This window comes from Panthera pardus, unplaced genomic scaffold (assembly GCF_024362965.1).
Source record: "Panthera pardus isolate Hobbes unplaced genomic scaffold, ASM2436296v1 HiC_scaffold_15, whole genome shotgun sequence".
Lineage (NCBI taxonomy): Eukaryota > Metazoa > Chordata > Mammalia > Carnivora > Felidae > Panthera > Panthera pardus.
Genome location: NW_026526710.1, coordinates 49,305,808 through 49,320,915, shown reverse-complemented (window position 1 = coordinate 49,320,915; position 15,108 = coordinate 49,305,808). Strand labels below are relative to the sequence as shown.

General features: G+C 33.9%; 1 protein-coding gene across 3 annotated transcripts in view; it reads left to right on the top strand.

The window, feature by feature from the left end:
* The window catches only part of CCDC178 (coiled-coil domain containing 178), a 441,055-nt gene that overhangs the window by 93,583 nt on the left and 332,364 nt on the right, over window positions 1–15,108 (top strand). For all 3 annotated transcript variants that reach the window (XM_019465445.2, XM_019465447.2, XM_019465449.2), the window contains 3 exons: window positions 2,121–2,321; window positions 6,785–7,005; window positions 12,293–12,435. In XM_019465445.2, coding sequence (XP_019320990.2) covers window positions 2,121–2,321; window positions 6,785–7,005; window positions 12,293–12,435 — 565 coding nt within the window. The remainder of the gene's footprint in view (window positions 1–2,120; window positions 2,322–6,784; window positions 7,006–12,292; window positions 12,436–15,108) is intronic.

Below are 15,108 nucleotides of genomic sequence, written 5' to 3'. Positions count from 1 at the left end.
AAATCGAGACTTGGCCGCTTAATGGACTGAGCCACCCAAACGCCTCATGAATTCAGGACTTTTTAAAAGCACTAATACTTTGTTTTTCAAAACTCTCATTCATAGTGAAGATCTGTGTTTACTGTTTACATTTCATATATTTATATCTACACTGAAGGGAAAAAAAGCTCATGTATTACTTCTTAGTTTTGCACATGACAAATGTTGTAAGAAAAGATTAATATATTAAGGACCACAACATACCAGTGAAACAGCTATGTTTATTGTGAACTCACACATTTTTTTCCCAGAGTATAACACAGTGTCAAGTTGAGGAAGATTTATTGTAATTAGGTGTTTGTGCTAAAAAAAATTGCAAGTGGTTGCTCACTTAGTATGAAACAGTAAAACTAATTGAAATGGTATTCTGAAAAAAAATTGAGAGGTAGATTAAATACAATGAATTGGAGGCATCTCAAGTTATAAACAGCGTTTATTTTAGGATGCTATCATAGAAACAGTACAAAAGACATCTTGTGCAAACATGATAGACATGTTTGCCAAAACATATTTATATTGCATGAGATGTGCTCTAATTTTACGTGGCATTAATTTCATCACACATTTCAGACTGAAATCTCGTTATAGGAATTGAATATATCATAAGTGAGCTGGAGAATACAGTGTTTACTGTGTATGTTGTCGTAAAAATACCCAGACACTTAAGAATATAACGTATCCAGGGGCGCCTGGGTGGCTCAGTCGGTTGAGCGTCCGACTTCGGCTCAGGTCACGATCTCGCGGTCTGCGAGTTCGAGCCCCACGTCGGGCTCTGGGCTGATGGCTCAGGGCCTGGAGCCTGCTTCCGATTCTGTGTCTCCCTCTCCCTCTGCCCCTCCCCCGTTCATGCTCTGTCTCTCTCTGTCTCAAAAATAAATAAACGTTAAAAAAAATTTTTTTTAAATAAAAAAAGAATATAACATATCCAGGAGGTGGTAGAATTTGAAAACAGAGGACAATAAACCAAAGTAGGGACCAGACAAAGGGCCAATCCATTGAAAAGATAATTTTTATGCATTACAGTAGAGAATCCTGTTTCTCAATTCTTTTCAGCCAGCATGCTGAATTTCTTTGAAAGGCCTACTAGGGTTAGAAGTAGAAACTGTGTGGCTACTGAGCTCGCACTTAAAACCAATGTCTAATACAGTCTTCTAGCAGAAAATTATTGCTTTATTGTCCAAAGTAAAACAAAATAAAACAGAGGTCTATTAGTTGTCTTTTTTTCTTTTTCCAGTTTTACTGTTTTTCCTCTAGGCTCAGCTCTTTGAGGCTTTGCCTTTCTTGACACTTTGTGTTTGTTTATGTCTTCTTGTCATGTCACATTTTGGCAAAAGTCACTGTTTACAAGTATAAATCTCACCAGAGTGGAACCCGTATCCATCTTCCTTACTGCTCTATCTCTGGGGAGAGAACATATTGCCTAGAACGTAACAGGCTCTCTACATGTTTCTAGTATAAATAGATGAATGAATACCCATGTTAATCATTCCGTTAACATTAAACCATAGCATTTCAGAGCTGTGAACCAGGAATCACAAATATATCTCATTACAGGAGTTAATTTGTGTTATAACTGAATAAACAGAATTTGGAAGCAATGAATTCCTGGCAAGGCTAACTAGGGATGCTATTATCTGATAAGGAATAAAGTGTCTTATTTCTAGGAACCATCTGAGGATTTTCAGTCTTTGTCTGATATAATCATTGTTATTTGCTTTTGTCATAGAATGAGAGGAAATGAAACACAAGCATAATTTAAAAATAAAGCTCTATAATATAGCTTGTGAATAAAGCAGTTTTTCTTTAGGTAAAATATTATACATAAAGCTATTGCTTGAGATTTAGCTATTCTAATTATTTTATAAAATGTTCACTTAAAAATCTGTCTTCAAAGGTTTTAATTAATGTTAGGATTCTGTTATAATAGAGCTGTCTTTAAAAGGCCAATTCATTTTTCTAAAATTCTCTTATTAAACATATAAATATTAAAAAACAGTAATAATATGATAGTACCTATGTTCCCACCACCTAGTTTATAACCTTATTCATTAACATATGTGAGTACATATTTCTATTTTAAGATGAAAGGTGTCCAGAATTAAAGCAGGAAATGGAAATATTGCTATCAGAGGCCATTCATCTCATTAAAAGTCTAGAAACTGACCGTGCAGAAGCCGAAGAAGCTTTAAAACGACAAAAGTCAAGAAAGAAAAAGATTCACATGAAAATTGATTCTTGGTCAATTTGGAGACTTCAAGAAATCCCACTAGCTGTGCAGAAAGGTAATAATAAGGATTTTTTTCATGTTGCTATTTACTTTGTTGAAGAGGCATAATCAGTTGAAACTTGGGGAAAAAAATCAACAGTGACCACATTGTTTTGTATCTAAATTAGTGCAATTTTGATAGATGCTATTGATGATAATGCTGAATTCAAGTATATAACTGGGACTGCACTGAGCAAACCTGGACCTTCCCTGGTTTGGTGTTTGTTGGAAATTCCATAGTATTTATGGTACTCAAGGGTGGCATTCAGACATTTGGCACATTTCCTATGATGACTACATTGTTTGAGTACTTGAAATTTAGAAATTTGAGTGATTTCCAGTTATTGTCATTGGCCACATATTTAAATCTGGGAAAATAAAAGAGTTTTAAAGTGATATTTTAGCAACATGAATATGCTTTTGACAATTCAGTAGTATATTTCATTAAGAACTTTTAACAGGCAGTAAGACTTGAGATGATTCCAAGGGGTAAGTAACAAATATTTAGAAAGGAAACACTGTCTTTTTAGACTAAAGAGTAAAAGACCTGTGGCAAAGTATTAATCTAAAAGCATTTGATTTTTTAATTCTCCAAACATGCCTGTCAAACATGCCTGACTACACAATTTCTGAGACTGGAATTTGTTTATAAATAAATTTTAATTCAGTTAAAATTTTTAATTCAGTATTTACATGCTTTATAAGTAGATTATATTAGGGTACTCAAAAACCTATCATTTAAGTTAAGGCACTTTTGAGAGGAAAAGGGGGCCATTATCATCCTGAGACATAATATTATGTGTCAAAAAGAATACTTACGTACACCTTTGTTATATGTCTTCTAAAATAGTAGTGTGTATACATTTTAGGGAGTTGCGAGAAAGGGTTAGAACTTTTATTTATAGGGGTGACTGGGTGGCTCAGTCAGTTAAATGCCTGTCTTTTTAAAAAAAAATTTTTTTTAATGTTTATTTTTGAGAGAGGTAGAGCACGAACAGGGGAGGGGCAGAGAGAGAGGGAGACACAGAATCTGAAGCAGGCTCCAGTCTCAGCTGTCAGCATAGAGCCTGACACGGGGCTCAAACTCACCAGCTGTGAGATCATGACCAGAGCAGAAGTTGGATGCTCAACCACCTGAGCCACCCAGGCACCCCTAAGTGTCTGGTTCCTGATCTTAGCTCAGGTCATGATCTTGCAGTTTGAGGGTTTGAGCCCTGCGTTGGGCTTTGTCTGGCAGCGAGGAGACTGCTTGGGATTCTGTCTTTCTCTCTCTGCCTCTCCCCTGCTTGCTATTTCTTCCTCTCTCTCTCAAAATAAATAACTTATATATTCATATATATATATGTGTGTGTGTGTGCGTGCGCGCACGTGCGTGTGTGTGCACATACATATATATGAATATACATATATATATTTATATATAGTTAAAACATTTTTTTTAAGTAATGTGTACACCCAGTGTGGGGCTTGAGCTCACAACCCTAAGATCAAGAGTCGCGTGCTTTATCAAGTGAGTCAGCCAGGTACTCCATTAACACATTGTTTAGATTTTGTTTTTAAGTAATACTTACACCCAATGTCGGGCTCAAACTTACAACCCTGAGATCAAGAGTTGCATGCTTTACTGACTGAGCCAGCCAGGCACCCCAGAACTTTTACTTATATTTTAAAATTTTATTCTTTTTATTTTCTTTCTTGATTATTTGGGTTTTTAATTTTGCTTTTATTGCACCAAATAAAATACAGTATCCAGTGGTTCCTAAATTATGTTATTTAAATAAAATAAAATAAAATAAAATAAAATAAAATAAAATAAAATAAAATAAAATAAAATAAAATGTAGGTTTAATGAGTATTTCCTCCTTTTAAAGTAATACTGAGCTCACAGGTTGACCTCACCATTTGTTTACTCCCTTCTGGAGCAGAACTCAAGAAGCAGGAAATTTCCCAGAGCCTAGACTGGATGAATTTAACTTAGCCTTTGTCTATGCACTTTGCTACCCTTTACTAAAGAGTTAATTCCAAAAATTATGCAAAATTGCTCTAAACTCAGATAGACATTTTTCTACCCATGCATTTAAAGTAATACATTTTACAATATATTTAGTTTCTACAGATGTTTTATTCAGGCTTGGAGTTAGTTTGTTCTGATTAACAAGGTTTTTGAATAGAATTTAAAATGTGCATACTCTACTAATATAATAGCATTGCTATGTAATTTGTAAATCCATACATGCATATATATTGGTATGTTAGAGACAACCAAAACCATACAATATGGTCGGAATGGAATGGGAATTCTTGGAAATTCTGGATTCCAGTAGGGTCTTGAGCAGATTCATATTCACATCCACAGGGAGTCATCTGCAATTTTTGAAAATGTTTTGGAAGCCCTTCCTTGTCATTAGTAGTAGAAAAATCAGTGGGAGCTGGTTTTGTTTAATATTTTGCTGATTTCTGTATAATCTCATATAGCCTTTATAAGAGTGCATACTGTAGTTTGTGGTTTATATGAAGTTCTACTTAAGGAATTGCCAAAATAAAACTAAATTGAGATACATGTGTGGACATTCTAGAAACTTTATAAATGCATTTTCAGTGATGGAATATATTCCTGCCATTGGTGATAATTTATTGCTTGGGCTGTCTTTTATTTAAAGAGCTACTTAAAGATCTTTTAAAAACTATTAAAAATCTACTTAAAAAACAAATTTATGTTCTTCTGCTTTATTTTATTTAAGTGGCTAACATATGCAATGAAATTTAAATTCATTATTACTATGTAGTTTTTAAGTACCTCCTATTTATAAAGTATTCCTGAAAAACTATGTGCTTTCAGGAATATATTGCCTTCATATTGATATATTTAGGATGTAATTTCTAAATTTTGTGAATTTTTTTTACAGGTTCTAGAATTATATATTCATGTAGTCTTTAAATTCTCAAAGTCTCCAATTTATGTGACAGGAAAAACTTTTAATCTCCTTAACAGCCTTAATATTAAATATGATGTTTAAAGAATTTTGGATAATTTATTATAAAAAATTCTACTTACAATTTTAAGAAAATTAAGGACATTCAATTTGTCTAGATATCTTGTGGTAACTCCTCCAGATCCATCCATCCCCCTAACCAGCCTGCTCATGCTTGTATCTTTTGTGTTTTGGTCCATGAAGCTTATTCATAATAGACTGCATCAAAGATATTTTTGGTACTCTGGCTTCCTGCTAGTGCAACCAACGGGTTCAGTGGTAAGAGACCAAGGGAGATAATGGAGAAGAATGAGGGTGTGGTATTTATAACCCTACTTGGTCACTGCATCCTCCTCCCCAGAATGACAGCCACTGGCACTATGCAGCCAATAATCTAGCAAATGTCTTTTCATTTTCCTATCAAAAAAGATAACCAGAAATAAGTTGCAGTTCACAAGTTCGAGCCCCGCATTGGGCTCTGTGCTGACAGCCAGAAGCCTGTAGCCTGCTTCAGATTCTGTGTTTCCCTTGCTCTCTGCCCCTCTCCTGCTCTCTCTCTCTTTCTCTCTCTCTCTCTCAAAAATAAATAAACATTAAAAAAATTTTAAAAAAATAAAGGAGAGTACATATACTATATTTATTATACTCAAGCAGCGTCTGAAAGCACAAATGAACTAATGACTCAGATTCCCCTGGTACTCTCATTGTACCTGTTTCTTTAGATTCTCTGTCTTTCCCTTAACCTACATTCCTGGCTCCATTGGTACTTCCCTATGATTGGAGAAAGGATGGAGTAGGAAGATAATTGTGTCCCATATAAATGCTCACAAGAATGCTTCTACTGTGGAAGAAGACCTCAGTAATAACACAATGTTAAATCTTCTAATTTTGTTTTGCAGTGTTTTGTCATGTGAATTAGTCAGATATTACCATAATAATTCTTTGTAACAAATGCTTTGGAACTCAGTGACTTACTGCCACTTTTTAAATATGGCTTATAGCCACTTTTTAAATATGGCTTATAGCCACTTTTTTAATAGCTCATATTACTGACCTGTAAGTTTTAGTTGATTCTTTTGTGTTTTGATATATAATTGTATCAACAGAAAATCGTACTTATTTTTTTCCTTTTTCTTTCTGATATTTATAACTCCTATCTCATCGTTTTACTTCTAGATGATTTTAAAGGCCTCTACTCTTGCAGTTTTTCTCATTTTGTAATTACATAGAGTGGTTGTATGTAACCCTGTATATACATTGGTTGTTATAAGCAGGATTTGTACAATTATTATCTTATAATACATATATTTTAATCCCTTTGATGATAAATGATGAAAGCAATATATTTTATAAGGCAATACTAAAATAATTCATATTAAATTTAGGAAGCTTCACAGATAAGTAATTTTGGAATCTAAAGTATTTCATATTTCTCTTTTACAAATAAAGATTGCCTTCTGGAGCTTTTGTTTTAAAATCAGATTTTCTTTTGTTATTGTATGTCTAGAACATGAGGCCTATTTGAGAGATATTGTAGAATTACGATGGCATCTTGAAGATAGAGCTTATCAGCTAAAACATTTTGAGGAACAAAAGGTGAAATTGGAAGAAGCTAATGCAAAGCTTCAAGCAGACACAGACTACATGAATGCATGCGGTCCTCTAATTAACTCAAAGCAGAACCAAGAACTTGAAGCTCTGAAAGAATTGTATCTAAAAAAATTTGAGGTAAATTAATGGATATGTATCTTACAGATTTATAGATAGTTATAAAAAATGTTTCAGCTAAAAGAAATTAGCGTCTTTAAATGTTTCATTTTCATTGAAAATTGACCTGCTACTTATTTCCCAAAGGAATATTATACTACACACAATACAGTCATTTGATATTCATTTAAACTGTGTCTTCTTTCCTTTTATACTTAGGGGTATAAGTGTACTTTTATACTTAGGGGTAATAGTCAACTTATTAATAAAATTTTGGAGATTTAAAACAACATGGTAATATTTGAAGTTGTAAATTGAATTGCAGAAGAAGGCAAATATATATCAGTCACTTTCATTGTTTATGATAATAAAGTATAAAATATTTTCAATGATTAGTTAATATTTAACACTCTTATTGTGGGATTGTGTTATAGAAAAATAAAGTATTTATACCTTCCATTAAATGAGCAAGTATAGAAAAATAAAGTATTTATACCTGCCATTAAGTGAGCACATTTATACCTGCCATTACTTTTGATTATTTAGAGTTGCTAAATGTGTTCTGTATTTTCCTCAACCAGTCCATTTTCCTCCCTCGCTCTCTGAAGACAACCTTATCATGAAATTCTGTTTCTAGGTGAAAGTTGTATATTTTTATACATATATATGTATTTTAGCACAATACATGGTTTCTTTTTCATTCTTTAAATAGTATCAAACGTATAACTTTCTGCAAGTTGTTTTTTAATCTGATTTTTTTAAGATATCAAACTATTGTTGATACAGAGATATCTAGTTTATTCCTTTTACTTGCTGTCTTGGATTTGACACCTAAAGCAAAGCTAACAAAGGCAAAAACAAGCAAGTGGGGCTAAATCACCGTGAAAAGCTTTTGCACGGCAAGAGGAACCACCAGCAAAATGAAAAGACAGTCTGCTGAATGGGAGAAAATATTTGCAAATCACAAATCTGATAAGGGGTTAATATCTGAAATAAAGAACTTAGCAGAGACAACCTGAAAAAAATATTGGGCAGAAGACCTGAATAAATATTTTTCCAAAGAAGACATACAGATAGCCAACAAGTACATGAAAAGATTCTCAGCATCACTAATCATCAGGGAAATGCAGATCAAAACCACAGGAAGATATCATTTCATACTTGTCAGAATGGCTATTATCAGAAAGACACGAAATAATAAGTGTTGGTAAAGATGTGGAGAAAAGGGAACCCTTGTGTACTGTTGGTGGGAATGTAAATTTGTGCAACCGCTGTGGAAAACAGTATGGAAGTTTCTCAGAAAATTAAGAATGGAACTGTCATATAACTCAACCATTTCACTTCTGGATATTTGTTAGAAGAGAAAAACACTAACTTGAAAACATATGTGCACCCCCTGGTACATTGCTGCGTTATTTATAATAACCAAGATATTGAAACAATCTAAGTGTCTATCAGTGGATGGCTGGATAAAGAAGATGTGGTATATACATACAGTGGATTTTTACTCAGCCAGAAAAGAATGAGATCTTGCCATTTGCAACAACAGGGATGGACCTTGAGGACATTATGATGAGCGAAATAAGTCAGACAGAGAAAGACAAATATCATATAATCTCATTTATATGTGGAATCAAAAGAAACAAAATAAAATACAATTTCATAGTCATAGACAACAGATTGGTGGTTGCCACAGGCAGCAGGGGTTAGAAGATGAATGAAAAAGGAGTCAATAGATAAACTTCTAGTTATAACATACATAAATCAGAGGGATTTAATGTGTAGCAATGGTGACTATAGTTATAATATTGTACCGCATATTTATAAGTTGCTGAGAGTACATCTTAAAAGTTCTCATCACAAAAAACATCTAGCTATGTGTGGTGATGGATGTTAACTGGACTTACTGTGATGATCATCTCACAATATAGAGAAACATTGAATAATTATGTTTTATACTTGAAACTTATATGTTAATTGTATCTTATTTAAAAAATGAAAAACGTTTGTGCTTAAGGGGCACCATCAGTATCTGATAAAAGGTCAATATTCAAAATATGTGAAGACCTTTCATAACTCAACACCAGAAAAACAAGTAATACAATTGAAAGGTGGTCAGAAGACCTGAATAGACATTTTTCCAAAGAAGACAGCCTGATGGTCGATAGATGCATGAAAAGATGCTTCACATCTCTAATCATCAGGGGAGTGAAAAAACTGCAATAAGTTATCACCTTATAGTTGTCAGAATGGCTAGAATAAAAAAGACAAAAAGGAGCAAGTGTTGACAAGAATATGGAGAAAAAGGAACCCTCATGCCCTGTTGGTAGGAATATAAATTGGGACACCACTGTGGCAAACAATATGGAAGTTACTCAAAACATTAAAAATAGAAATACCATATGATCCAGTAGCTCCACTACTGAGTATTTACCCCAAGAAAACAAAACCCTATAAAAAGATATATGCACCCCTGTGTTTATAGCAACATTATTTACATTAGCCAAGATATGGAAATAACCTCAGTGTCCATTGATAGGTCAATGGATAAAGAAGATGTGGTACATGTATATACAGTAGAATATCAGCCATAAAAATGATGAGATCTTGCCATTTGCACCAACATAGATGGACCTCTAGAGGATATTATGCTAAGTGAAATTAACCAGTCAGAGAAAGACAAATCCTGTATTATTTCACTTCTATGTGGAATCCGAGAAATACAACAAACAGAAAGCAGGAACAGACCTGTAAATACAGGGAACAAACTGATGGCTGCCAGAGGGGTGGGGGTAGAGGGATAGGCAAGTGGATGATGAAGAATGGGAGGTACAGGCTTCCATTTACAGAATAAATAAGTCGCTGAGATACAAGGTACAGCATAGGTTGTAGAGTCAATGATATTGTAAAAACATTGTATGGTGACAGCTACACTTGTGAGCATAGGATAACGTATAGACTTGTTGAATCACTATGTCATACACCTGAAAGTAATTTAACTTTGGGTGTCAACTATATATCAATTAAAAAAGCAAAAAAGATAAAGGGTACTATCAAAAAAGTAAAAAAACAAAAACAATGAGAGAGAAGCAATTGTAAATTATACATTCAGAAAGGACATAGTATCTAAAATATATAAAGAACTTTTTAAATGCGACAAATCAGGGCATACAGCCCAATTAGAGTGGGCAAAGGACTTGAATAGATTATCTCCAAAAGACATACATACAAATGGGCAGCAAATGTATGAAACGATAGAGGCTCAACATCATTCGTCATTACGGAGATACAAACAAAAACCCCAATGTGATACCACTCACAACAAAATAACAAGTTTTGGTGTCTGTGTGGAGAAAATTGGAACTGTGGTACTTTGCTGGTGCGAAAGTAAAATGGTTGCAGATGCTGTGGAAGACTTTGGCATTTCTTCAAAAGGGTTAACGTAGAATTACTATATGCTCTAGCAGCAGTTCTGCTCTTGAGGATTATATACCACAAAGAATTGAAAACTGATATTTAAAGAACAAAGCCAAAAGTTTTTACATAAATATTCATAGCAGCACTGTTTATATTAGCCAAAAGGTGGAAATAGCCCAGTGTTCATCGTCGGATTAACGACCAAACAAAATGTGATATATCTATACCATAGGAAGAAATAAAAGGAAATGAAATACTGATACATGTCACAACATAAATCAACTTTGAAGGATTATGCTAAATAAAGAAGCCAAATACAAAAGATCACATGCTTTATGATTTTATTGGTATGGAAAATCCAGAATACGTAAGTCTGTAAGACAGAAAACAGATTGTGATTGCTAGGGGAGAGTATAATGTAGTGTTTTGTTTATAGTCATTTATCATATAAATTTGTTTTGTTTTATTCTGCTGTCTTGACTCAGTTTTTAAAAAAAAAACTTTTTTTTTTTTACATTTATTTATTTTTGAGACACAGAGAGAGACAGAGTACAAGTGGGGGAGGGGCAGAGGGGCAGAGAGAGAGAGAGGGAGACACAGAATCTGAAGCAGGCTCCAGGCTCTGAGCTGTCAGCACAGAGCCCAATGTGGGGCTGGAACTCACAGACCTTGAGATCATGACCTGAGCTGAGGTCAGACACCCAACTGACTGAGCCACCCAGGTGCCCCTGTCTTGACTCAGTTTTGAGGTCCTGGCTAGAGGCCTGCTGAAATAACCAATTGCTTAAATGATGCAAGACCTCTAGCCAATGTACTTGAGCCCTAGTGCATAGCTACTTGCAAATCAAGCTCACAGCCTCATTGTTGCCTTCAAATTCATCAAGCAGCTTGGCCCCATAACACCATAGAGCCACAAGAGTATTCTACACAATCGGCTGGAGTATCAATGGGGGAAGGATATGCCAGTGCCACATGGGCCCAATCCAGAGCTTGCCCTTGAGATGAATTTGTCTCGTTCTCGACAGGGAGCCCACCACCCCAGCAATGCCTACAGGTTACCTCTTCTAAAGGTACTGACAGGTTGGACATGGGATATTTGATATTAGGAATTCTGTTATGTTTCCTGACCTCTTGTTTGCTTAGCTCATCGTCCCTGCATACTCCTTGCTCTCTGCTAAGATACATATGCCCAGACTCCTGTTCCTAAAGGGGAGTCTTGTAGAGGTTACTACCATCTGTGCTATTCTAGAAATTAATGAACATTATTGCTTTTTCCAGGAGGCACTTGCTTCATTTCAGTCCACCACTTTACCCACTGGGGAAAGGATTGTTCACTCCCTAGTGCTTTCTCTTCCTCTCCCTCTAACTTTCCAGCAGTGACAAAAAAAAAAAAAGGGGGGGGAGAACTGGAGAGAGAAGGGAGATTGTTTATATTTGATAATTAATAAAAACAATAACAATGGAATATTTTGGACCCTTTCATTAATAGTGGTTATTCCTGAGAGAATTACAGGTGATTTTATTTATTTTTCCATCTGTGTTTTCTGGTTTTTCTACAATGAAGTAATATTGTCTCAGTGATAAAAATAGCAAAAAGTAGCAATTCTCCTATAGGTGAAAAGATAATTCTTTTATTTTGCTCATGTTACCTGGGATATTGAAGTTATTTTCTTCAGTAACTTTTATACATTTCTAGCATTGATGTCTTTCAGGCTAATGCAAACCTGAAACTTTACTGTGCTCAATAGACTAAATATGGGAGGAAACTGATGTAAAGAACTTTAAAAAAAAAATCAGAACAACTCTAAATTTAAGTCTTTTCTCTGATCTTACTCTTGCTTGATTCTTTTAATTACTAAGTGTATATATTAACAATATTTTTCATTTCTAGGTAATGGAATTATACAAACAAATTCAGGAAGAACTTGCAGAAGCTATAGAAAACTATAAGAATGCCAAATTGAAGGCTAAACAAATGAAACAAGACATGGAAAAAGATATTCATAATGATGAAGCAAGCCTAGAAGCCTACAAGTAAGAATTTTTCACAAATGCTGCTTACAGCATTTTGAACAAAAATATTGATTAAAATTTAATTTATATTCCTGTATAAAATATCAGATAAAGAGAAAGGAAAGAATCTAAATCACCCATATTTATCTTATCAGTATGTTTATATGTAAATTAAGACATGTTTTTTACATATGTAAATATATGTGTATGAATTCCTAAGCACTATTTTTCTGTCAATTTATTTTATTTTATATTAGGTTTTTTATTTTAATTACACTATTAATATATAGTATTATATTATTTTTAGGCATACAGTATAGTGATTCAACAATTCTGTACATTACTTGGTGCTCATTATGATAAGTATGTTTTTTAATCCCCCGTTTTACCTATCCCCCCCCATACACACACCCTATGTTAATCATTAGTTTGTTCTCTGTAGTTAAGAGTCTGTTTCCTGGTTTCTCTCTCTCTTTTTTCTTCCTTTACTCATTTGTTTCTTAAATTCCACATAAGAGTAAAATTATTGTATTTGTCTTTCTGACTTATTTTGCTTAGTATGATACTCTCTAGCTCCATCCATGTTGTTGCTAATGGCAAGACTTCATTCCCTTTTATGACTGAATAATATTCCACTGTATGTATATATATATATATATATATATATATATATATATATATATATATATACACACACACACACACACACACACACACACACACACACACACACTACATCTTTATCCATTCATCTATCAATGGATACTTGGGCTCCTTCCGTAATTTGTCTATGAATGATGTTGCAATAAACATAGGGGTGCATGTATCCCTTTGAATTAGTGCTTTTGTATTTTGGTAGTAAATACCCAGTAGTGCAATTACTGGACTGTAGAGTAGTTCTATTTTTAACTTTTTGAGGAACCTCCATACTATTGTCCATAGTGGCTATACCATTTTGCATTCCCACCAGCAGTGTAAGAGGGTTCCTTTTTCTCCACATCCTTGCCAACACCTGTTGTTTCTTGTGTTTTTTATTTTAGCCATTTTGATAGGTGTAAGGTGATATCTTATTTGTTGTTTTGATTTTCATTTCTCTGATGATGAATGATGTTGAGCATCTTTTCATGTGTCTGTTGGTCATCTTTATGTCTTCTTTGCAGAAATGTCTGTTCATGTCTTTTGTCCATTTTTAATTGGATTATTTGTTTTTTGGGTGTTGAGTTCTATCAGTTCATATATTTTGCAATTCTAACCCTTTATCATATGCCATTTGCAAATATCTTCTCCCATTCAGTTGATTGCCTTTTAGTTTTGTTGATTGTTTCCTTTACTGTGCGAAAGCTTTTTATTTTGATGTAATTCCAGTAGTTTATTTTTGTTTTTATTTACCATGCCTTGGGAGACCTATCTAGAAGAATTCTGGTATGGCCAATGTCAGAGAAATTACTGCCTATGCCATCTTCTAGGATTTTTATGGATTCAGGTCTCACACTTAGGTCTTTAAACCATTTGAGTTTCTTTTGTGTATGGTGTAAGGATGACTCAGTTTCATTCTTTTGCATGTAGCTGACCAGTTTTCCCAACACCATTTGTTAAAGAGACTTTTTGTATATTTATTCCTCCTTTGTTGAAAAGTAATGATCATATAATTGGCAGGTTGATTTGTGGGTTTTCAACTCTCTTCCATTGATTTATGTGTTTATTTTTGTACCAGTACCATACTGTTTTGATTACTACAGCTTTGTAATATAACTTGAAGTCTGGAACTGTGATACCTGTAGTGTTGCTTTTCCTTTTCAAGATTGCTTTGGCTTTTTTGGAGTCTTTGTGGCCCCATACAAGTTTTAGAATTTCTTGTTACAGTCCTGTGAAAACTGCTCTTAGTATTTTGATGGGAATTGCATTAAATGTATAGATTGTTTTGGGTGGTATAGACATTTTAACAATATTTGGTCTTCCAATCCATGAGTATGGTTTGTCCATTTCTTTGTTTCATCTTCAATTTCTTTTATCAGTGTTTTATACTTTTCAGAGTACAGGTCTTTCACCACTTTAGTTAAGTTTATTCTTAGTTATCTTATCATTGGTGCAGTTGTAAATGGGATTATTAATTTCTCTTTCTGCTGCTTCATTATTAGTATATAGAATTTCTGCCCATTGATGTTGTATGCTGTGACTTTACTGAATTCATTTATCAGAACTAGTGTTATTTTGGTGAAATTTCAGCGTTTTCTGTATATTGTATCATGTCATCTGCAAATAGTGAGAGTTTTACTTCTTTCTTAAAATTTTGGATGTCTTTTATTTCTTTTTGTTTTCTGATTGCTCTGACCTTTTGTTGTCTGATTGCTGTACTGTGCTGAATAAAAGTGGTGAGAGTGGACATCCTTGTCTTGTTCCTGACCATAGGAGAAGAGCTCTCAGTTTTTCCCCATTGGGTATGATGTTCACTGTGCATTTTTCATATAAGGCCTAATTATGTTGAGGTATGTTCCCTCTAAATTTACTTTGTTGAGGATTTTTATCATGAATGAATGTTGTACTTTGTCAAATGCTTTTTCTTCATCTCTTGAAATTGTTTTTACCCTTTCTCTTATTGATGTATCACGTTGATTGATTTTGAATATTAAACACCTTGCATTCCAAGAATAAATCCCACTTGATGTGGTGAATTATTTTTTTTACTGTATTGTT